This window comes from Glycine soja, chromosome 4 (assembly GCF_004193775.1).
Source record: "Glycine soja cultivar W05 chromosome 4, ASM419377v2, whole genome shotgun sequence".
NCBI classification, from domain to species: domain Eukaryota; kingdom Viridiplantae; phylum Streptophyta; class Magnoliopsida; order Fabales; family Fabaceae; genus Glycine; species Glycine soja.
Genome location: NC_041005.1, coordinates 42031800 through 42057205, shown reverse-complemented (window position 1 = coordinate 42057205; position 25406 = coordinate 42031800). Strand labels below are relative to the sequence as shown.

The following is a 25406-nucleotide window of genomic DNA, read 5'->3' as shown; positions in this document are numbered from 1 at the left end:
CTTTGTTTCACAATCTCTTTTCTCACACACTTTTTCTTCATGTGTTGTTTCTCCACTAAATCTATTTTCTATTTATAGTGAAGATTGTCAACAACTATAGTAAATAAATTCTCTTGGAAGTTGAAACAAAAACAACTTCCAATGCATCCATTCAACTAAGGTTCATCTAGAAAAATGTAATCTTCCACTTTGCATTTAAGCCACCTAAACCTTAGTGATAAAAATTCAATTCTCAATATGCATGCACCTTATCTTTTGGCTTGAAACTCTATAGTTTTTTTTTTATCTCTAATAATAGTCTAATTTTGCATTTTCTCTCTAATAAAAAATTTCTTCGCATTTGCTCCCTAATATTTGAAAAGTCTTGTTTTAGGTTCTTGTCGCCAACTAAGTGATGACATGTCCATTAAATATTTGATAATACGATTTGTGGTAGCTCAAAGCCACCAGTATTTCTTTCAAAAATAAATTTCTTTTTCACTTCTCTTTCTTTCACCATCTTCTCTTTTTTCCTCCTCCATGGAAACTAAGGAAACCACCGCATCACTGCACAACCCTTCACGCACCGTGAGTCTACCCTAACTACCATTAGCTGCAATCACGAACCCACCCCAAAACTACAATGGCACTAGATCAATACAAAATAGAGTGCGATCAAGGAAATGATTGGGTTGTTGATTTAGATCTCTGATCTAGGTTGTTGTTGACTTGGATCTCTGATCTAGGTTGTTGTTGATTTAGGTTTCATGTTGTTGGTTTTGGGGTGTGGTGGGGTTTAGGTCGAGGTTCAGTGGCAGCATGGTGGTTGCAACACGAATTAGATCGCGGAAGTTGGTTTGTCGAGGAAGAGCACAATGGGGTCATGGATGATGTTGATTCTGATGGAGAGCAGAGACATTTGCCACCAGAGACACCGCAGAGACACCGCAGTCACTCTCATCACCAATGAGCCAAAGTTTCTCATTAGCTAGCACTATCAGAATCACTGTGCAATGTCGTCATCCCTCTCCATGATTGCGCATTTACGTCGAATGTTGAGGTTTGGAATGTGAGTTTGGAGAAACAAAATCTTGGATGTTGGGAAGAATGAGAGTGTTTGTGAGATTTTTTTCTTAAATGATTTGAGATTTGTTTTTTTAAAAAAAAAATTGAAATATGTTTTGGAAGATAAAGGTTGAAAGAAAAGAAGGTAGGGAAGGGGCTAGTGCGACGACTTAGAAGGGGGTTCTCAATTTTTATTTTTTCTTTAATTGATTCTAATGGTTTTTAATCGCCAGAATTTCTAATTTTAATTTTGAAACAAATATTGATGATTTTTTGAGCTGCCAAAAATCATTTTATCAAATATTTAGCAGATACGCTATTACTTAATTGACAGCAAAGACCTAAATCAAAACTTTTCAAATGTCAAATAACAAATGCAAAGAAAAAATTTATTAGAGAACAAATGCAAAATTCGATTATATATTAAGAATAAAAAACAACCAATTAGAATAATAAAATGCTTAATAACGATTGTTTATGCATTCAAATTAGAATTCGTACTTTATTCAATTCATCGTGAAGATAGATTTTGTTGTTAGCATTATTATTTAAAATTCCTCTAGAACATCGATTGAGTTGAAGAAATCAAGGAAATTTCTTAGTTAAGAACAAGCATTTAGCATACTCGGGCACCTCATATTTGAATTTGACAAATACTAATAACACGCTCTCCAATACATTTTTTGAACACTTAATAATTGATTAAAATTTATTTAAAAAACAAATTTTTACGAATTTCACTTAGTGAGTTTCGCTCGTGATTTTATAGTTTTTAATAAATTTTAACAACAATAAAAAGTGCATTAGGAGTGAATTGCTAACACTCATCTTTCAATTTTTCTTAAGCTAATTCCAAATTGGTGATTGATGTTAGATAACATGAGAGCAACAACAACCACATCAACAAAATCTTATCCCACTAGAGAAGCAATGAACTTGATTGATTAATGTATGAGTAATATGCTTTTGATTTGGCTTTTAAATGTGAAAAAGTGGTGCCTGGATAATTCCTTGTGAATTCCTCAATTATTCTTGCCTTAGGCATTTTACTAAGGTCTTCCATTGGCTATCAAACCCAGATTTCGGTGCCTGTTTGAGGTATCCATCCATCCCTGTCAGAAACAGAATCAAAGAGAGTGTAGCCACTCTCCCCTAGGATGGAAATGTAAGTTGTAACCACAACCCTTGTGGGCACTTTCTACTTCTAGCAAGTAACCAAATATCTGAGAAAAGGTATATGCTTTCCCCTACCTAAAGCTTATTCGATCACCAAATGCATGTATTAAGATATAATTGCTTTTGACCCCTAACAAGAAATGCTGCATGGTTTCTAGAGCCAAAAATTATATTCCTCTGTTCAAATTATATTTCTTATAGTTATTAAATGATAATTCAGTTATGAACAAGAACAACATTCTACACTCTATAATTTGAAAGTGGTGTAAAGAAATGATACTCTATCACTTCTAATGACATTAAGATTTATTGACTTATCTTATCCCTAGTTAAGACCGGCTTAAACTTTGATGAGATAAAGGGTTGGTATCTGAATCACCAAAGATTGATTGTATACTTACTTTCTCTTAACCTTCTAATCTTTATTTCTCCATTAAGTATCTTGAACTGTTTAGTTCAGACAGATTTTGAATGTTTATGATTGTACTTCTTAATATGCAGGCTTTCCTCGGGCATTGAAGAGTTAGTCCAGACGTTGAAGGCTAATGGCATGATTGTTTATCTTATCTATAGTGGTTCCCATCAAATGATCAATGCATGGAGAATAGTTATCATTATAGGTTCTGAACAATAGTTATTATAATGTATTGTGAATTTGGAGCCCTTTCATGCCCATAATCTTCAAGATCAGCACAGTGTTAGTTCCTACACGTCACTTGCAGAATACAACTAAATCTCTGATATTTAAATTTTGATCAAGACCTCTTCCATATCCCTTAAGCCAACATGGGAGCAACAATGAACCAAAAATAGGTCCAAGCAACCCCTACTACGAAACTAGAACTAGGCATGATTAATTGATTATTTTTGTTGGCAGTAATGGATCTACACAAGAGTCTAGTTATCAATGGCATAATGAGTAATGTGGATCTCATCCTCAGGCCGAGAAGGTGGATGGCTCTTGTTCCTCATTCTCAGTTCCTGATACTCCTTATATAGGAATCCTCTATACTTGGGTGGCTCCCCAATGTCTGAGGTAAATTGTGGCAGTGGTTCAACCCACTTGTCTCCTCTTAAGTTATGAAAGAACACGTAAGAGTATCGGCTTCGTCCTTCTGCTCTCACAACTCGGTGAGTTGCACTCTTGAACTTGTTGTTACTCAAGACCTTCCCAAATATCAACAAAACCAGTTAGACTCAAAGACGACATATGATCAGACTTATATGCTACCATATCTCATGTTTCTAAGTTCTAACTTTATTATTAATGAAACACACAATAACATACTAAACCTTATTTCGGTTGGTGGGCAATCATGTAAGTAAATCAAATTCATGCATACTTGCCTCATTTCTTAGCCGAAAACACAAATGCAATGTCATACGAATTGTGATTTTTTATTATTTCCCACATATATCCTCCTTTAGAGGCAATTCTATTCGATGAAATATTGGGTACTAAAAATGGGCACTTCTATCAGTAGAAATTGAAACTTCAGTTCACCACATTGCAGGATACTAGCTCATTCTGCTAGACTCAAACCCCGCTAGTTAGGAATTATGTGATAGTGCGGATATCATACAAACAAATAGCCCACAATTTTGATGCATTTAAAAACATAGTTACCTGTATAACATCACCAACATTGACCACAATAGTTCCCTCTGCAGGAACAACAGGGACCCAATCTCCATTCTTAAGGACTTGCAGGCCTCCCACTCCATCCTGGACAACAAAGGTAACTATGTTGCCATCTTCATGCTCTGTGATTCCATTATTCTCATTGTTAGAAGCTGGAAAGTAACGCAAGGCCACAAGGAAATCCCAACTTCTATCATGATTGAATTCCTTCAAGAAGTTGGTAGGGAGACCCAAACACTCGTTTATAATGCTCTCCAACAGCACACCCATCTTGCTCATTTGCACAAACATTTCTTCAAGTACATCCCTATCACATTTGGCACACATATTTTACATACCTCAGTCACAGATCTAGAATATTCAACAAGTGACTAATGTGTGAAAAGCTTTACTAATATCTAAAGATGAACCTTTTTTCATAATCAGAAGAGAATATATTGAATAGTTGAGTACACTGTAAAAGAGATACTCAACTAGAAAAAAGTTTACAAAGAAAGTAAAGATAAAAACACATAAACCTACCAGCAGCCCTTATACTAAATCCAACGTAATACCCCAAAAAAGAGAACATCTAGCTAACAATCTGAAGATAAACTTTTGTATACGGTTTTAAACTGTTGAGTTATATAAGTTTTTTTTAACTATGCATGATGGAGATTTTTTTTATCATGTTAGTTGTGAAAATGTTAGTTTGGTTAACAGAGAGAATCCAACCGCAATCTTTTCCCTCTTTCCTTCTCCCTTAACCATTCAATCCACCTTATATCTCGATACATGATGGAGATAATGTAAATTTGAACATCAAGACTTATCATATTCACAAAAGTGTTCAAAGGCAGATAGTTAACCCAGTTCAACTCCACTAATTTGTTTAATGATTCCATACAAACAAGAAGAATCAGTTTCACTTCATCCCGTCATTATCTGTTGATTAACATTATTTACTTTTGGAGGAGTGTAGTATGGTAATAATGAGTGATCACAAATAAACTGATGAAATTGAAAAGTGATTGAATTAATTAACCTGAACTTGGGAGGGATCTGAGGGATGACATTGAAGCTGGAACCTGGGGAAAAAAACAGAAAGTATTCATTCTTGTCTGGGGAGTGCAGAGGCTGCCTACTGTAGCCAGCAGGAAGTGGTGCATCAGAGGAAGGACTACTCTTGCTCTTTTCTTCATCAGAGTAATCAAAAAAGGTCTTAGATTGCTGCATGGCCTCTTTAACCAAATCAAGGGAAACTCCATGGTTCACAATTTGGAAGAAGCCATATTCAGAACAGGCTTGGGTGATTGCTTCTATGGCTCTCTTTTTTCCATCTTCATCCTCTCTCAGGAAAGGAGAGAGATCAACTGTTGGAATGCACGCCTCACCCATCTCTTTCTTGCTTCCTCCCAAATGTAAACCCTAATCTTTGTGCAGTGTTGTGGTTCGCACCCAACCCAACATATCATATATGATTTTAATCTGAAACATGAGAAGTTAGAGCTGTTTTTTTGTTTTCTTTCTTTTAAAAAAAAAATCTGTCTGAATTATTGTAAGCAGAGGTTACTAGTTGCTTTCCTAGGGTCAGTAAGTTTTGGAATTTTGCTAGTGTCATCAATGTGTATTGGTATTTGCGATTTTTATTAAACAATGTTTATAATAAGCATTTATAATTGATTTGTGGGATAGAGTAAACTGAACTCATACTAGGTTTATAGTAAGCATCTTTTTTCTTAATAAGCATCTTGTTTACAATGTGTATAGTGACCTGAACTGGTATTTCATTACAACGTTTATAATAAGCATCACAAATTAGAATAAAATGGTTAACAGCATTTCTTTTCTTTTTTTTTTGCATTGAAATCAGATTGGGAACTATATACCAGGTTCAACTACTAATCTGTTGACTTAATTTCTTATCCTTATCGACTCAATTACCATCTAAGTTTTATAAAAATTCATGAGTTAAAGCGAATTCTATAATAATTGTCAAGTGTTATTTGCGATATATTTAAAATTCATCAGGCAAGATGGAGATGAATTTCACAATCAGATTTAGGAGTAAAAAGAATTCAATATATTCAATACAGTATATCCATGCTTAAGTCTGATTTAATTAATCTATTTTAAAAAATAAAGGCTAGATGGATTAAATTATTTTGCTTAATAGATGATTAAAAATAAATTATTAATCTATTAGATTATAAAATTATGTAAAAATTCATATATCATGTATGGGCAAAGTTTGCTGCTGGTCAGGGAGAGGTTTGTGTTTCTTTCGAGTCTCCGCCTCCGGGTATTATGTCGTGTCTCCTGGCTGATGCTATAGGAGTCCAGATTTTGCGTCTGTAGCCTTTCTTTTCTTTCTTTGCCCCTTGAACCAAAACAAAAATATCATGTATAATTTCAATCTGAAGCATGACTAGTTATAGCTTTTTTTTCTTTAAAATAAAAAAATAACTTGTCTGAATTATTGTAAGCAGAGGTCACTAGCTGCTTTCTTAGATTCAGGCTCTGTAAGTTTTGGAGTTTTTGCTAGTGTCGTCAGGTGTATCGGTATTTTGTTTAACAATGTTTATAATAAGCATTTTATACTTCATCTTTTTTTATAATAATTTCGTGTAAATTTTAAATCTTACAATACCCAGCAGTGATTACCACGAATCTCGGAAAAAAGTCGGTAAATGTGACTGGTGCAAGTAGCATTACTTTCTTTTCTTTTCTTTTCTTTTTGTGAAAGATCCCAACAGTCATTGGTATGAGGATATAAATTGGACAACATTGAAAACATTTGCCTAGGGAATGATTTCTCGTTTGTAGAAATGCTTCCCATGGTAATCCTGCATGCTAAGAAATACCAAACTGGAAACAGCTATACACTAAATACTGCAATTTTACCATGTAGTTCCACGACGAAGGGTTATGGAAAAAAGCCGCTGAAACATTAGTATCTGAAAAAGTACACAAGGGATGAAACCAGAAATAACTTCATAGGACAATAAATAGACTATAGTCAGAGAGAGAACCAATAACTGGCCTTGGTAGCTCCACCTGCTGACATAAGACGACAACCACAAAGGGTGGCCATGATCATCCCCTAAAGAACGCTTACATACTCCTACAACCCCAAAAAAAAGTAATATGACCATAATGTATTTTTCACTTGACATCCTCCTCACCCTCATCGTCATCCTCTTGATTGTCGTCATCATCATCAGACTCATCCTCCTTTCCCTGTTAATAAGGAAAATATGCACTTTATAATACACCAAAAATATTTGTAGTTGTACATGCTATCTTCAAAGTAGTAAAGTAACTACAAATGCAAAACCCAAAAGACCCAAGTCAAATTGAGAATTGAGAATTAAGAATTGACAAAAACAGCAAGTTTGGTAACTTTCTTAGTAAATCAATTTTGCCTCCAAAAGCATTTCATTTACTACATTTTAGTGCTGAGGTCTTCCCTTTTTCTTCACATAAACATCTTCACAAGTTTCCACACAGATCAACAGTAAGAAAATGATAAACCATAAAATTCACAAGAAGCACCAAACCAATTGCATGCTTTAATGATGTTGCACTTGACATTCAACAAGACGGTTAGCATTGATTTAATGGTGGGATTGTGGGAATTATCATAGCACAAGTTGCTCGGCTAAGTTATTTTGAATCTGTCTTATAAAACAATAAGAAAATAGTCAGTGATATCACACATTTGTGCTAGGTTAATGAAATGGAGTGATGCTGTATGTGTATTTTGTGAGTGTAAAAAATCAAGGGAAATTTGTCCATACAACCCAGAAATGGTAGGTAAAATATTAGGCAAGTGTCAACAAGTGCTAAAAATATAAATAATTAAATGTGTAGCTAAGACAGGAATGTTGAGGTAAATGAGCATACATCATAAGACCATAATATGATCAAATGCATCCAGGAGAAAGTATGAGTAGCATCTATTGAATTTTGATGCAGTCCAATGGCATAGATTGAGAAAGGAAAGATTAAATAATGCATTTAGTTAAGCGTCCTTTGATAAGGCTCAACAGCCCAAAGCAGTGACTGGTGTTAAGGGAACATTAGTGCAGCAGTTAAGGTCATGGCCCCAAGATACAGAAGGTATATTCCAAAGAGGGAAAATGGGACATGTGGATATGTAGGGGGAGAGCCAGTTGTGTTATGCAAAGTGAAAATTCAGTGGGGCCCGGAAACAAGATGGGAGGCAGTTATAAGTGCAGTGTCATGACTGAGGGAGGAAGGGGATAATTTGGTTTATGAGAGATTGGGAATCGGCCTTAGGTTTGGCAGGAAGTTTGCATCCATCCACAGCTACTTGTGATCTTCCTCTCTTCTTAAATATTATGCTTGATTTCATTTTCTGCTGATATACTTTGTTTTTCACAATTTCAGTTCAATATTATCTCCTTTTGTATCACTATTTTTAAGGTCAGTATTGCTTTCTGAATATACCTTATATATCTTAGGGCCATGAGTTAACTACTACACTATTGGGCACTTACAGCAGTCACTTCATTGGGATCCTGAACCTCATCATCCATCCATTAAATTTTGCCTCTTTCTGTTTAATTTTAGGCTTCTTTTAGTTTAATATTCATATCCACACTACCCACTAACTGATAGTGCCCGATAAATAATAAGGATATAACCAGAAACAGACATTCCATAGAACAATAAAAGCAAAACTCTACAGCATTTGCTAATCACCTAGGCTTTTTCTAAGAAGGAGAAAATTACCTCATCATCAGCTTCATCCTCATCACCTTCCTCTTCATCAGGTTCTTCCTATTCCAATATAATCAATATTGTAAGAGACAAAAGGAAAGAAACCATGGTGAGAGTAAAATGAATGATGATGCAAAACCTAGAAGCAGAATTGTCACTAGAGAAAGAGAAAAGGATATCAGAACTGAAGGTTAACTTACATTGTTGAAATAGGTAAGTGGGTTTGGCCATAAATCATCCTTGATCAATTCTGCAACCTGCTATTTAGAGATAAATATTATCACATTAGGATTTAAGTGAAACTTACACAAGCTATAGAAAATCAATTATTATCATAGAGATATGGCAAATCAATACCAGGGATGCACAACTAATTATACAAAACCAGACAATATACCTCATCATGAATGTCATCAATATCATCTTTCTGCTCAGTGTCACTAAACCAACTAAAGAAGCTGCATACATTAGCACAAGAAAATCAAAATAGTGATTTTATTGGTTTCATGAAGTGTTTACAAAAGGAGTTTGGACAATAATTTTTACATAAATTATTATTTGACAATTGCTTAACAAGAATGAAGTAATAAAGAAATTGTTCTATTTATTAATCCATCATAGAGTAAAATCATTTGTAAATTTAGAATATACTAAGTTCCAGTAAGATGGTATCATACATTAGTGAATTGTCAACAAATTGAATTAATTTCCAGATTTTAACTATAACAGAATAACATTAGAACAAAACTATGAGAGAACAATTTATAAAAGAAAATTTTTGTTAGTACATACGGAATTAAAATTGGTCTCACACGCCTTATAGTTAACCATTTACTGAGAGTTGATAATTAAATAATCTGTAATGCCAACAGATCTGATAGTGATCATGTCAGGCATATTTCTTAGCTTCCCTGAAGGAGCCAACAATCACAAGTGAACTCAAAAAAATAAAAATTTAACCCATTCATATGTGAGTCTGCTTTAACTCAGACACTCAGGTCTGGGAATCAATCATATATAAGAATGGGAAGCCAGAACAATTGCTGGTTAACAGTGCCTGCATAAGCATTTTGCTTATGTGGGTCTGCTTTAACTCAGACACTCAGGTCTTGGAATCAATCATATATAAGAATGGGAAGCCAGAACAATTGCTGGTTAACATTGCCTGCATAAACATTGCTTTCTTTGTTTTCAATATTTTCTAGAAAAAAATACTTAAACATATTTAGGCACCAACCTGACATCAGTAGGAGCACGCTTGTTCCCTTTTTTCTCATGATTAACTCCATTGGGTATGCCCTGCATGTTTGAGGATTAAGTTTTCAGAAACAAACAAAATAAAAGCTGTACAAACTGATAGATAAACACCCAAAGTGACGTTCATAGCCTTACTTTGCCCTCTTTCCATTTTATGGGTGTAGCAGTAACCTTAGTTGTTCCTTCCTCAAGAAAGGTATAAGTCTTTACAAGTTTTGTATCCTCGAAATAGGGATTGGCATTGAAATTCTGAAAAAAGAACAATTTCAAAAGTGGTTATTATTCAACTAAGTGAACAGTTCAAGTAAGACATAAACTTTTAAAACCAACAAGTGATTGAAAAACATTCTATGAGGTATACACCAAGGGAAAGTGGAAAAGCAACTTACAAAGGTGATTGAGTAGCCTGATTTGACATCTTTAAAATCTTCAACCTCAAGAGAACTCAAATACTTAAATATCTACCAAATAAGGGGGTCAGTAACAAATTAGAATTATTCATCAGGCATCTGTAACCAAAACATCAACAATAACCTTAAACAAGGTCCAAAGTAATAAAAAATAAGGGTCTGTAACAAATTAGAATTACTCATCAGTTATCTGTAACCAAAACAACAATATTTGAAGCATTTCCTCGGAACCTTAGAAATAAAGTCCACAGTTATTAAAAGGAACATAATTCTTTTTAGTGAAACAAAAATATTCCAAAACAGCCACCACCTAAGCTGCTTTGCTTTTAGCTCAGTGTTGTTAAATAGAGGCAAACAGATTTTTTGCCGACTACCATAGACAATTTTGTGGAGCGAGGCCCACCATGGTAGTGCCATAAGGCACAATGGCGTGTTTAGATGGTGGAATTTTAGCCTTCCGCCATTCACCATTGGTAGACAAACTCAAACAAGCCGGAAAAAAAAAGCCAATCCAAATTTAGTATGTGGAAAAAAGAGTCCAGACCTTCTGATCTTCCTCGTTCAAAAGATCACCAAGAGCAGGATGACTCAAAAACTGCACAAGAACAACTACTAAAGTAAATAAGGCATTTCCAACATCATCAAAATTAACAATTTCATAATTCAATTAACTAAAGTTTTAACATAATCACGCAGACATATGAAGTATGAACTCACAGCAGTTAACCAGAAATCAGGAATAGCATTGATAATATCATTGCGCTTATCATAAACGGGCTTCCGTATCTCATTGTACTTCTGCTCTATTTCCAGAACTTTGTCACTGGCTTCCTCGTTGATCTATAATATAACCCAACCAAACAAAACAAAAAAAAGAGCACAAAAGCAAAAAAAAAAAAAAAAAAAAAAAAAAAAAAAAAAAAACAGGTTAATTAAATCACGTTCTGAGACCAGAAACAGATAATCAAACACAAAACCAAACAAATTGAGCTCGCGTAACTCTGAGGCTCCAAAAGCAAAAGTCACATTTCGAACATCACATAAAAACCTCGGAAAACCCGAAGGATGATCCGAATTTCGCGAAATTGAAAGCCGAACAAAATTGAACAAAATCGGTACACCTTTTCAAGCTCGTCTTGGATCTCCTGCAACTTCTCGATGGAGAGGACGAGTTCTCCGTCGATTTCATCGAGGTTCTCGCCCTTGTCGGAGACCTTCGGCTTCTTGCTCCTGTCAGCCACCATTTTTCTTCTTCTTTCTGCAACTTCGGTGGTTTCGTAAAACCCTAGCACAGTTCTAACTAGGTCGAGCGAGTGAGGAGAGTGTGTGAAGTGAAAGAGTTAGTTAGGGTTTTGGGGGGTTTATATGTGTCATTCGTGCGTCACCGCAGTGTGCGGGTGTACCGAATAAATCAACAACCGTGTGACACGTGTCCATTATAGGGGTAAATTCGTCATTTCGAGGTCAGAGGATTTGTTTGCTTGAAATGAGTTAATACTTAATTATAGTTGAACAACCACATTCAAGGTCTAGGTGTACTTTGATTCAAATAGACTCACTTATATTGATTGAATTTTTTAAATATTTGAATTAAATTTGATTCAATTCAAAATCAATAATTGTGTGACACTTGTTTGTGGTAGGGGTAAATTTGTCATTTTGAAGCCAAGGGATTTGTTTGCATTAGATGAGTTAATACTTAATTATGGTTGAGCAATCACTAGGGTTCACATATCTAGTGTACATGTGATCCAAACAAACTCAGTTATATTGGTTAAATTTTCTAAGTGTTTTGGGTTAAATCTGATTCAATCCAATTTAGATTCGATGGAATTGGATAATGGAATTTTTTTAACCTAATTGACTCAACTCAACCAATATCATATAATTATATTAATGAATTATTAAATACAAAATACGTTAATTTTTATCTCACATGGTTTATTAAATTATTAAACTAAACCATACATGATTTTTTATTTTTTAAGTTATTGTTTTTATCTTTGTCTTAATTTTGTTTATGTTTTCTCATACTAATGCAATACTTTATTTCAATCTAAAATAAAAATATTATATTAGCATTAAAATCCTTAATTCTATTAGTCAAATATTATTTCAATTTGATATCTTTTGAGTGCATTTAATTATTATATACATACAATTAGGGATGACAAAATGTATTGGATCTTATGGATACCCGCAAAAATATTCATAGCAAGGAAGTTAATTAATTGCATATTGGGACTGGGATGGGAATAGATATTTACCCACAAATTTACATGGATATGGGTACGAGTACATGTATTATAGTACTCATCCTGTCTCGTCTCACACATGTCAAATATATAGTTATAATATGTTACATAAGTAAATAATATATATTACATATATAATTTTTTTTTTGAAAAAAATTATGTATTTTTTTAAAAAAAAATTGTGACTAATATTCTAATAGTAACAACAAAGACATAGAGTAGTGCAGCAGAACCCTAAATCTAATCCTTCATTTGTGGTTTAATTTTGTGACTAATCTTCTATTGGTAGTTTAATTATTGTTTATGATAGTCTAATCCTTAGCCTTATTATCATGTTCTAGTTTATGTTGGTATTAATGGACCAAAATAATATATAGACTTAGGAGATAAGCATGTCCAAAAAATATGAAAAAATTTATTCTAATAAGGTCAAAATCTTATCCATTTGTTTTCTTTTATAATTTATAATATATATTTATAAGCTAATTAGTTTCAGTTTATTCTTTTTTGACAAGTCTTAGAGAATATCGTCACCACATTATGTCTAAGTTTAATCAGAGTTTTTGTTAAGCGATTAGAACATTATAAACTTTTAGAATCGTTGTGCTGAAAGATTATCTTTGTAATGTTGTTCATTTATGACATGAGTTTGGATGGATCAATGTTACGCGTGCTTATTTTTAATATTATATGTGAATGATTTTAATGTTATACTTTCTAAATTTAAGAATGCATTTTTAATTCACTTGTAGTTGTAGTAATTGTTTTAATTAAATTTTATTGATTTATTAACTTTATACATAAGTAAAGTGTGGGTCGTGGATGCGGGTATGAGTATATAAGCCCCTAACGCATACAGGGATGGGAATTATATTGTTTCGGGTCCACAAAATTGACATGGCAAGTGATGTGGCATTAAAATATGCACATTAGCCCTAGTACGGGAGAACGGACACAATGCCTTTAACAGTCGGACTATTGGGTCGATAAGTTGTTAATATCTGTCGCAATCTACCTCACGACGGGATGGCGAAAGCAAAATCGATAAGTCAAAGCGTCCGTCTCCAAGGGAGAAAATGAGTGGATTTGTCACCAACATTTATTCGAGGAAAACATTAGAAAAACCAAAAAGAGGTATGCGAATTTTGAAAAGAAAAGGGTTCGGGAGTTGTTTACGCATAGGGAATGTATTAGCACCCCACGTGCTCGTCACAAGGGACAACAAGCTTTAATCGAGTGTGCAAAAACGTGACTTCAATATTATTTATTTTCCCTTTTTTATTTTTTTGGGGTCGGCAAGGGGGCTGCCCTTGCTCCTACGTATCCTCAGGTGCAATGAGAAATTCAGACCTACGTAGTTCTTTAAGTTTGATTGTTTGTGTGTTAAATTGATTTTTTTATGTTTTTGAAAGATTCATTTTAATTGCGAACAAAAAGTTGTTTAAGTCATTGGACCTTGAAACGATGTTTTAAATTTTGAAAAGCAGAAAAAATCATTAAGGCGATGGACCTTGAAACGATCTTTTAAATTTGAAAAGCAGAGAGAATTGTTAAAGCATTAGACCTTGAAATGATCTCAAGTGATATTTGATAAAAAGAAATTAGTTATGATTCGGTTTTATCTTAGTTTTGTTTATTAACTTTCAATCTCTTTAAAGATAACTTTACAACACTAGTGATCGGTTAAGATTGAACTTTACAAAGAAAAACAAGATCACCGATGATAGATGGAGAAGATGGATGTGCACATAATAATAAGGAGGACTCATAGGGGTACATAGATCACATTCAAATCTTAAAAACAAAACTAACCGACGGTTTCACGAAGAACATTGAACAAGGAATGATGTAGGAAATGATCGTGGTCGTGATTTGGTAGTGTCTCGACTTCGTTTCCTCTTCTTTCTTTTTCTTTTTTCTTAATTCTCTCCACTTCTGAACCTTGGAACCCTTTAAAACACCCCTAGGATGCCTATTTATAGGCAAAGGGTCACCTTGGGGCAGTTACAGCTTGCCCAGGCGAGCTGAAACTTAACCCTGAAGCAGTGAGCTCGCCCAGGAGAGCTAGTTTCTTCACCATGAAGCTATTTGGTGGCCCAGGCGAGCCAGAGGCTAGCCTGGGTGAGCTAGGGTCTAGGAAAACCAAGGAAAATACCCTTTTGCCCTATTTGTTTTGGTATTTTTTGCATTCTTGATCAAAGCACTGAATGATCATATGTTTCGCACTATAACTGACTTTCAACAGCATAAGTCGACTAGCAAGGATCAAAAGATCAACGAACGATAGTTCCCGGATGAAATTAGGGTATGATAGTTGCTTCTCTTTACTTATCTTTTATTGGAAATGAAAGGGAAGTAAAGATAAGGACACTAATTTCGTTCAAGCGACCTTGCTATTCGACTGAGAAATTGGGGAAAACCAAGGAAGTGAAACCGAAAAAACAAGAGCACATTGAAGTCTTATAAAACGTAAAATGGAGGACATTGAAGTCCTGTAGAGCAGAAGACATTTGAAGTTTTTTTTCAAAGCATAGAAATAGAGGACGTTGAGTCTTAAGAAGCACAAAGACAAGGACATTAAGTCCTATAAAAGATAGAAGACATTGAAGTCTTATAAAGTGTAAAAGATAGAAGACATTGAAGTCTTGTAAAATGTAAAAGATAGAAGACATTGAAGTCTTGTAAAATGTAAAAGATAGAAGACATTGAAGTCTTGTAAATGTAAATGAAGATATTGTAATCTTTGAAAGCATAAATGACTAAAGACATTGAAGCCTTTGAAATGTAAATGAAGATATTGTAGTCTTTTGAAAGCGTAAATGACTGAAGACATTGAAGTCTTTGAAATGTAAATGAAGACATTGTAGTCTTTGAAATGTAAATGAAGACATTGTAGTCTTTTGAAAGCATAAATGACTGAAGACATTGAAGTTTTTGAAATGTAAATGACAGAGGACATTGATCGATTTTTGGGATGCAGATGCATGCCACCTTCATCTTGAAATGCTAGTAATGCAAAAGGTTTTGAATCATGAAAATTGTGTAATGCTTATGAAATTCTTTCCTATTTTTGTGATTTTGAATTTTTTTTGTTTTTTTTTTGTGGAAAACACAGATTGACTGTCTCTTTCAGAAAGACGTGATAACTCATGAGACCTCATCCTATCTTTTTGCAAATATCTTTGGGGACTCCCTCAGAGTGTATGTTTTGTTTGATTTAATCACTTGACAATTTTGGAGTGATGGCAACGAAGTCGTTTGACATTTAATCAATCAACCGAAATATTGATCCTAGGGTTTTCCCCTTTCTTTTTAAAAACTTTGATTATTCTGCACAGCAAGAAAACATATGGCTTTGGGATCAATCGTGCACCCCATTGAAGGATGGCAATGGATTGTCACACTTTGGTATGTGACCAAGTGAAACTTTCCCAATTTAAGATCGTAGAGTGATGTCAAGGGTTTGTCAATCCCACTAAAACTTGATGACATGGATTGATCTCGAAAGAATTTATACAAAAAAGGCCACCCTTGGATTCAAAAGGAATCCTAAGGAGTCTACATGAGCGACTAACATCAAATATACCCTACTATCATAATTGTCTTTGGGCATTTTCCACGAACTCCTAGTCGAATGAGTTTTCTTTTCAAATGTGCAAGTGTGAAACCTCGAGGATTCTCTCTTATATATATATATATATATATATATTCAACAATCACAAGTGTGTGCGGGTTTCATTCTAGAATCCCAACTTAAAAGCAAAATTAGTCATTCCTTGATCCCCATGAGCTTTATTGGGCTTGTAACGTGGTCAAGGGTAAGAGGGCTATGAAAGAAAGAATTAGAGAGGCTCAAAGAGTATTTGAGAGTTATATTGAGTAAGAACCTTGAGAGTCTTGCTTGTACTTTTGTTCCTTTCAACTCTTAGGTCGAACTCTAAGGTATCTATTCATGTCTTTTGTCATGACCTTGTAGCAAGGAAAAATGAAAGAAACTGTGTAGGTTCTCGAGAAATATTTAAAAGATTTTCAATTGACAGATTAAGTTGAATGACTCTTGTTCTTGACAACTCACTTTTCTCTCAAAAAGAAACTTTTAAGAATGATAAAATTAGGTCACATGAATGTCTGTACTTCTTATTTTGATTTGAAACACATTCAATCAAACGTTTTTTCTTTGAACTTTTTTCTTTACTCGTTGTTTACGGCACCCTCACCAAACGTGAAGAACGAGCAATTTCTGATTGAACAGACTTGGAGATCAACTCAGTAGCACAGGTCACTTGAGCAAACAAACCAACGGCTTACATTCACATTCCAGTGAAAGTTAAATAAGCAAAGATGTAATTGTGAGAGAATGAGAGACAAGGACATCAAATTTATCCATATTATTAATATTGTGACTGTTGTTTACAGTAATGGCATAAACTTGAAAATCCTAATGAGTCATTGGAGACATCTAACAACAACCTTCAAATTGCCCCATGCATAGTGTCGCTTGACAATGCCAAAATTCACAAGCAATTGTCCTCCTCAAATTTTAGCCAGCTTGCATCAATTAGACTTTGCACCTTATGTTTCAGGGTCATACAATGCTTAATAGAATGCCCTGAAACTCTTCCATGATAAGCACATGTCCCACCTTATGGCTACTATTGCATTATTAAGTAGATAAAGGAGAGTTAGCATATGACACCAGAATTGGGGTGAATTCTACAGACTTCTTTTATGGAAAATTCCTTCCCTGGTTGGTGTTTTGATTTGTGTTAAGGGTGGTGTTTGGTGTCGGATGTGCATCAAGTGGGTTTTGTGGTTGATTTAGGGGTGGCCTTTGTGGATGATTGGGTGTTCTTGGCTGATAGGGTGATGGGTAATGAGAAGGGCTGATATTGGCTTAGTATTGATATTGTTGAGCTGGTGGGAAATTTGGCCATGTAGGAACAACAGTCACAACATAGGTTCCTCCCTCCTTCTTATTCTCTCCATTTGCCCCAGGCTTCCTATTCATCAAAGCAGGATAATCAAATTTTTTGCTTCTCAGACCCACTTCGATCCTTTCGCCAGTGAACACTAAATTGACAAAGCTTGAAGGCATGTAACCCACCATCTTTTCATAGTAGAACACCGATAACGTGTCTACTATCATTGTTATCATCTTCCTCTCCATCATTGGGGGCGCTACTTGAGCTGCCAGATCCCTCCACCTTCGAGCGTATTCTTTGAAAGATTCATGCTCCCTCTTACACATGTTCCAGAGTTGCATTCTATTCAGAGCCATATCAGAATTGTACTGATACTTCCTAATGAAGGCAACCATTAGGTCCTTCCAAGAATGGACCTGGGAAGGTTCCAGATTAGTATACCAGGTGATGGCTGCCCCAGTAAGACTTTCCTAGAAGAAATGCATCAATAAGTTTTTTATCTTTCCCGTACACCCCTATTTTCCTGCAGTACATCTTTAGGTGATTCTTGGGGCAAGTAGTCCCCTTGTACTTATCGAAATCTAGTACCTTGAACTTTGGAGGGATAACGACATCGGACACTAGGCACAGTTCTGCCATGTCAACAAAGGCATAATTTCCACCTCATTCAATGACCCTTAGCCTTTCCTCTATATGATCAAAATTTTCCCTTTCCACCATAGCAAGAGGGACTCTTCCCACCGCAAAATGCAAATGTTGTGGTTGTGGGCGATACTGAGGGCCCCCCAAAGTGTTTGGCAGGGGTACGCCACCAAATGCTTGCCCTTCAGTGACATATCTGAGGTGAGGCTCGAAGTCGGCTAGAGTGTGGTCTCGGGGTACTTCATGTGTCTCCCCTATGGGTTGAGGGACCTGTGCATGATCAGATTGAGGATGCTGGCTCTCAATGGGTATGAGAGCAGAGTTATCGACATTCTCATCGGTAGCGTGGGCAACATTGGGTACACTGGTGTATAGTTGGGAGGCAAGCCATATGGTGGGAAGGAATGTTGGCTCTGGACCTGCACAAAATGGGGTCGCCCGTACTTCCCAACACTTCGCCTCCCTGACCTACCATATCCGAGACTAGATGATTTACTTGACTGAGGCCAGGTGGGTGAGTCGGGTCCACCTCAGTGGCGGTACTTACGGCAACGACTGTAGTCGTGTTGACCTCCATCATTTTCTCATACTCATCATGGCTTCCATCATTGTGGTCATTTTCTCTTTCATGGCCTCTATGCCGGCCTTCATCTGTTCCTGTACCTCCTGTATTTCACTCATCACTCTAGCTATGGCACGCGTTCGGTAAGGGTGCCGTAAAGTGCATTTTTTCCTTTTGATTACAATGATTACAGTTCTAATTCCAAGGAACGAATATGATGAGCAATGAAACCAATGTGAAAAGAGAAATAAGCATAGATGTATGTGAATGATACATTGTTGAAGTGTTGCAAATTTTTACATAGGACATTCAGTAGAACATGGGGTCAAATCAATTCAGATTTTCATTAAAACAACATTGTTCATCACATCTTGTTAGAGTCAAAGTGCAACTGGAAATAAAACATGGACACCATCAATCCATAATTTTGTAAATTATTTAGCTCAATCATGTGTTGGCAGTAGCCAAAGAAGCTATGTAAACTCGATCCATCTTCTGCCCCAACTTTTGCAAGCTGGTTACTTCCATACTTGACGTTGACTTGATGAAACCCTTTTTTTAAAAGCATGTGCCTAGTTCGACCCCATAATCCAAGGAATAGCAATTTTGATTGTCAATACTTCGACAACATATCATAGAGATGAATGACTAGGGCATACTTATGCTATGCATGACAAATGTAATTATGAGATCGACATGAGACGCCCGAAGAACCATCCTTTCCTAGTTAACAAATGCATTAGGTACCATGTTCACGAGAAATAAGTGTGTAATCCCAACATGATTTGTTTATAGCTATCATCATGATACCCAACACATGTAACTAAGAATGTGGTGTAAGCTTCCACGCTTCATTGTGACTTTCTTTTTGTTTTTTGTGTTTGTTTTTTTTTTGTTTTGGAAAATGCAAGGCATGAGTAACTATGTGTCAAGATCATGCATGAATGAACATAAGATATGAATGATAAAAATAGAATGTATGCAATTAGCAGAAGAAAAGCATGCTAAATGAAGATGCATGATAATGCAATGATTTATGCAAATGCAATGCATGAATATGATAAATGACAAATGCATGAATGATATGTCCATTACGATGCTATGAAGATATGCACAATTTGATCAAGGAAACAAAACATGGTGAGTTTGTTCTGTGTCCCTAATTCAGGAACCTAATGGAAGGGATCCAAAAGTCCATTTCTAATGACAACTTCCAAGGATGGTTTCACGTAACTTTACTGGCTTTTAGAGATATCATCCTTTTAGGTAACAACATTGTGGTGGTAGGGACTACCAACGACAATGCCATACCAAAAGAGGAAAACTCTAGATGAGGTTTCACTATTATCAAGCGAGTCGGAGACCCGACATGATCACAAATCGACCTCCACTCCCTATGGCTCACACAGACCTAGGTATAAGGCCTAACATCTCAATGTGTGTGCAAAGGTGTAGGTGCCATGTGTGCATAGAACAAAAATATTTCTAACTACGAATATAATAGATAGGCAGACACACACCAAACACAATAACTTAACAAAGGTTATATACAAATATGGATAAAAACAAAAGATAACAAAGAAAAGGGAACATAAATAAAGAAGAAGTCAAGATAAAACATTGCACACTGATCGAATGGCTTAACTCTCTAACAAGGAATCCTCAGTGGAGTCGTCATCTGTCGCAACCTACTTCACAACGGAACGATGAAAGCAAAATCGATAAGCCAAAGCGTTCGTCTCCAAGGGAGAAAATGAGCGGAGTCACCACCAACGTTTATTCAAGGAAAATGTTAGAAAAGCCAAAAAGAGGTCTGCGAATTTTGAAAAGAAGGGTTCGAGAGTTGTTTACGCATAGGGAAGGTATTAGCACCCCACATGCCCGTCACAAGGGACGTCAGCCTTTAATCGAGTGTGCAAAAACGTGACTTCAATATTATTTATTTTCCCTTTTTTAATTTTTTTGGGGTCGACAAGGGGGCTACCCTTACTCCTAGATGGAGAAGATGGATGTGCACATAATAACAAGGGGGACCCCTAAGGGTACGTAGATCACATTCAAATCTTAAAAACAAAACTAACCGACAGTCGTACGAAGAACACCGAACAAGGAATGATGTAGGGAATGATCGCGGTCGCTATTCGGAAGCGCCTCGGCTTCGTTTCCTCTTCTTTCTTCTTCTTCTTTCTTAATTCTCTCAATTCTCTCCACTTCTGAACCTTGGAACCCTTTAAAACACCCCTATGACACTTATTTATAGGCAAATGATCACTTTGGGGTAGTTGCAGCTCGCCCAGGCGAGCTGAAACTTAACCCTGAAGCAGTGAGCTCACCTAGGCGAGCATGTTTCTACACCATGAAGGCCCAAGCGAGCCAGAGGCTAGCCTGGGAGAGCTAGGGTCTGGGAAAACCAAGGAAAAGACCCTTTTGCCCCCCTTTTGTTTGGTATTTTTTGCATTCTTGATCAAAGCACTAAATGATCATCTGTTTTGCACTGTAACTGGTGTGCAATACCGTAAGTCGACTAGCAAGGATCAAAAGATCAACGAACGATAGTCCCAGGATGAAATTAGGGTATGACAATATCTATATATATTTGAATTTTAATGATAATGCTATTATTCCCTTATCAAGTTGGAAGTACCTACTTATCTACTTGAAATGAATTATCAACAAAAGTTGTTATGCCACTGTAACAATTCCTACAATCAAGGACTCGAAGCTCCCATTCAACACTATAAATACTAGGTTCTATCTCCCCTTTTCGATTCATTCTCAACTCACTCACGTACTTACTTGAGCGTCGAAGTCTTTTGCTTTACTGGTCCCCCCTTGTGTTTTCCTAGTAAAGGGTACCTTTAGTCCAACGTGAGAGATCGTGAAGCCCATCTTGGCTATGTCATCCCTGACGTCAATCCATTTCAGATTTTAGTAAGTACATTTGGCGCCCACCATAGGGTTGCGGTAAAACTTTCCCCGCGTCGTCTCTTCACCAATGGTTAGCATACAGTCTGGCCTCAAATGCAAGCCACCACTAGGAAGCTCCAATCCTCTCCCAACAACCATGACAGACAATGACACTTTCCAACAACTCCAAGCCCGTATTGGGGAGATGGAGTGAAACCATGAGGAGAAACTTAGAAAGTTGAAGGTTGACCATGATGAATTGGAGGCTCGTGTGAGTCGCCCCCAAGGGGACGAGCACTCCACCCACACAATACACAAATGTACTCAAAGGGAATCACACCCTCGACAAACCATCAATACCCAAATTAACCACAATACCTCATGCGCACATCGCGATTAGAGAAGGACGACTTGTCGACATCCTTTTGTCGATTAAATTATGGAGGCCGACTTGCCCTTAGGTTGGAAACCGCTCAACCTAGAGCGTTATGATGGAACCACTGATCCAGATGACCACCTAGACGCATTCCTCACCCATGCCAATCTTTAAACCAATGACGACATAATCCTGTGTCGAGTCTTCCCTACGTCCCTTAAAGGGGTAGCATTGACATGGTACGGAGGACTCCTCTGAAGTTAGTAGGCAGCTTTGACACCCTTGTCGAACATTTTAGCTCTCAGTATGCAACGAGCCAGTCACACCGCCTGACTTCTACAACAAGTGGATGATGAATCATTTCATAAGTTCATGGACAGGTTCGATCAAATTGTTTTCCTAATCAGAAATCTTAATCTTGAAGTGGCCTTACACTCTATGTTGCTTGCCCTGTGACCTGGCAAGTTCGTAGACAACTTGTGTAAAAAACCTCCCAACAGCATGGACGAGTTGTGCGAACGAGTCAAAGGCTATATGGAAGAAATGTCGAGGTTCAAAAATGAAGTCGGACAAAAGCATGATAAAAGAGAAGGAGACACTAGGACTGACTTGCACAAATTAGAAAAGTGGCACAAACAGGACAAGTGCTAGCCTCTCCCGAGGAGACCAAGGTATGAGCGTTATACACCCTTAATCGCAAATCGAGCCACCATTCTTGAAGAAGCCTTCAATGAGGAGATACCCATACAGCTACCCCTGGTACCAGCTCCCAGACCCGAGTTAAAGAGAACCAAACACTGTAGATAGCATCACAGTCATGGTCACAATATCGAAGACTATTGGGTCCTCAGACAAAATTGAGGAACTCATACAGGTCGGATTCCTAGCTCAATTCGTGAAGAAACCTGACAACAACCCAACAAGAGCAACACCTGAGGGTCACCAAGATGATAATCGCAAAAGCCAAGATATGAACAGAAGGAAGGACAAAATAGAGGAGAGAAAGCGACAAAGGCATCACCAACAAAGACGCGAACGTCAACCTCAACAAGAGCAAGATAACGAGCCCGCCCCAATAGATTAGAGGAGTCATTAATACCATCGTGAGGGAATTTTCCTATGAAGCACTGTCTAGCCAGTATCGAAAATGCCATCTACATGCAATCAAAGATATTGACATCAACTGCGTCAACATATAGTCATCAAGGAGCCTTCCTCCCATAATGCTCACCAACAGAGATTTCAAAAGCATCAATCCTGTCAACCAGGATGACCCTATTATGGTCATCTCCATTTTTATCGCCAATTTCATGGTGTCTAAGGTCCTTATTGACCAAGGCAGCTCCATAGATTTACTTTACTAGAAGACATTTCAAAGACTCGAAATCTCACCCGATACGATTTAACCATGCCATGGACCACTCTTTGGTTTTGCATGGGAGAGAATAGACACTAGAGGTTACGTAGACCTAATGACCACCTTCGGTTAAGGCAAGCTTTCAAGGAGCTTTACTGTCAGATATTTAATTGTTGATACGGATACTTCCTATTTTGCTTTGATTGATAGGAAAACGTTAAACAAGCTTGGAGCCACCGTCTCTACACCACATCTCAAGATGAAATTCCCAACCTTGATGGGAGAAATTGTACATGTCAAGGCAGACTAGAAGCAGGCTTGGCAGTGCTATGCTGAAAGCTTAAAGGTGGTTTTTTATCCTCCCATTAGAGAGCTAGCCAACCCTCATCCCACCTCTCGTGGCAACGACAATCAACTCATAAGCGTGGACGAAGAATCCTCAAACCAAACCCTGACCGTATACGAAGCAATTAGGGGAGATCAAGATGATGCATTTGATGTAGACTTGTGCAATGATACTATCGACAAAGAACCAAAACCAATCAAAGAACTTGTCAAGTTACAACTCGGTCCAACACATGGGCAATGCATACAACTCAGCAGGGACCTTACTAGCCATGAGTACAAACGTATAACTGAAGTCCTACGCAGGAATGAGGATTTATTTGCACAACAACCATTTGATATGGCAGGTATCCGCCCTAGCATCATATGCCACGCATTGGGCATCTGTTCTCAGGCCAAACCAGTCTCACATAAGAAGAGAAAGACGGGAGAAGAGCGGCACAAGGCGATCAAAGAAGAGGTTGACAAGCTATTAAAGGCTTAGTTTATCAGAGAAGTCAAATACTTTACCAGGCTAGCCAACGTGGTCATGGTCAAAAGGCCACCGACAAATGGTGTATGTGCATTGACTACACCAACCACAACAAAGCATGCCCCAACGACGTGTATCCTTTGCCCACTATCAACATATTGGTCGACAGCGCGTCCGGGTTCCAATTGTTGAACTTCTTGGATGCCTATTTAGGATACAATCAGATCAGGATGCACACCCTAAATGAAGAGAAAACCGCCTTCATAAACTGAGGACGCCAATTTTTGTTACAAAGTCATGTCGTTTGGTCTGAAGAATGCTGGTGCTACATACCAGACTAATAGACCAAATCTTCAAATGAAAAATAGGCCAAAATGTTGAGGTCTACGTGGATGACATAGTCGTCAAGTCTCATAGTGTGTCCCAACACGTAGTAGATTTAAAAGAGGTGTTTAGAGAAATCTGCAAGTATGACATGCACCCCAATCCTGAAAAATGTACCTTGGGGGTCAGTGGTGGAAAGTTCTTGGGTTCCATGATTATCCATTGGGGAATAGAAGTCAACCCTGACAAGTGCACGACGATACTTGAAATGCACAACCCTATTAATGTCTAAGAAGTTCAGAAGCTGAACAATAGACTCGCGTCTTTGTCCAGATTCCTCCTAAAGCTTATAAAGAAGGCAAGGCCATTCTACAAGCTACTCAGGAAGATTGAGTCATTCCTCTCCACCAGCCCCCTTCCTTTCTACTGTGGCACCTGCAAGAATTACCAACCAAGAGGTGGCTATGATTAAGCAACAAATGGGAAAAGAGAATCATGATATGATGTTGAGGATGATACACCAGGTGGCTACTGTTCTCAGCTAAATGTACAAGATGGTCACAAGTCTTAAGCCAATTGTCGAGTCAACACTAACTAAAGGCCCATGACAAGTTCATAAGCTTGTATACTTTGTTAACATCAAAACCTAAGGGATTTACTTGTTTGGTATAGTCCAAATGCGACTTGGACGCAACTAGACTTAGCAAACTACATTATTCAAACCGTCTTTAGTTTCTATTGTGTTTACCATATTTGTAACAAGCTTGACTCATATCATACATATGCTCCAGCTTGAGGAGGAGTATGAGATTGTGTTTTGATATTTTTGCTGATATTATATTTTTTATTAGAATATTTTATTTCCTATTAACCATTAATTGATTGATCCTTGTAATTAATGTTGATTTTCTTTTTAATATTATAAATAGCATGAGGTGTGATTTAAATAAAACATTGTTATAGTATTAATGTAATATTAGAAAACCTTTA

The 25406-nt window shown here is 36.8% G+C and overlaps 2 protein-coding genes across 3 annotated transcripts; both read right to left on the bottom strand.

Moving 5' to 3' along the window:
* Positions 1-2807: 2807 nt before the first annotated feature.
* Positions 2808-5468, bottom strand: LOC114409726 (1-aminocyclopropane-1-carboxylate oxidase 1-like). The gene is made up of 3 exons (XM_028373300.1): positions 4887-5468; positions 3848-4169; positions 2808-3387 (listed from the first exon to the last, which is right to left on the bottom strand). The coding sequence occupies exons 1-3, from the start codon at positions 5237-5239 to the stop codon at positions 3118-3120; spliced, it is 945 nt and encodes a 314-aa protein (XP_028229101.1). The 5' UTR covers positions 5240-5468; the 3' UTR covers positions 2808-3117.
* Positions 5469-6722: 1254 nt separating this feature from the next.
* On the bottom strand, positions 6723-11599 carry LOC114409727 (NAP1-related protein 2-like). Of its 2 annotated transcripts, none has more exons than XM_028373301.1 (10): positions 11376-11599; positions 10972-11094; positions 10799-10849; positions 10234-10305; positions 9980-10093; positions 9825-9886; positions 8985-9045; positions 8788-8847; positions 8600-8647; positions 6723-7081 (listed from the first exon to the last, which is right to left on the bottom strand). In XM_028373301.1, exons 1-10 carry the CDS (start codon positions 11496-11498, stop codon positions 7007-7009), a joined length of 789 nt encoding a protein of 262 aa, XP_028229102.1. In that variant the 5' UTR covers positions 11499-11599; the 3' UTR covers positions 6723-7006. The 2 variants fall into 2 exon arrangements, with proteins under 2 accessions (XP_028229102.1, XP_028229103.1); XM_028373302.1 differs by having other exon boundaries at positions 8788-8844.
* Positions 11600-25406: the final 13807 nt, after the last annotated feature.

Excerpts from the sequence above, each read along its gene's own strand:
- LOC114409726 (XM_028373300.1), bottom strand. The coding sequence starts at position 5,239 with ATGGGTGAGGCGTGCATTCCAACAGTTGATCTCTCTCCTTTCCTGAGA. Across the intron at positions 4,170-4,886 it reads CAGATCCCTCCCAAGTTCAG|GGATGTACTTGAAGAAATGT; the intron begins GTTAATTAATTC and ends CAAATGTGATAG. Across the intron at positions 3,388-3,847 it reads ATGTTGGTGATGTTATACAG|GTCTTGAGTAACAACAAGTT; the intron begins GTAACTATGTTT and ends ATATTTGGGAAG.
- LOC114409727 (XM_028373301.1), bottom strand. The coding sequence starts at position 11,498 with ATGGTGGCTGACAGGAGCAAGAAGCCGAAGGTCTCCGACAAGGGCGAG. Across the intron at positions 9,887-9,979 it reads TAAAATGGAAAGAGGGCAAA|GGCATACCCAATGGAGTTAA; the intron begins GTAAGGCTATGA and ends TCAAACATGCAG. Across the intron at positions 8,648-8,787 it reads CACTTACCTATTTCAACAAT|GAAGAACCTGATGAAGAGGA; the intron begins GTAAGTTAACCT and ends ATATTGGAATAG.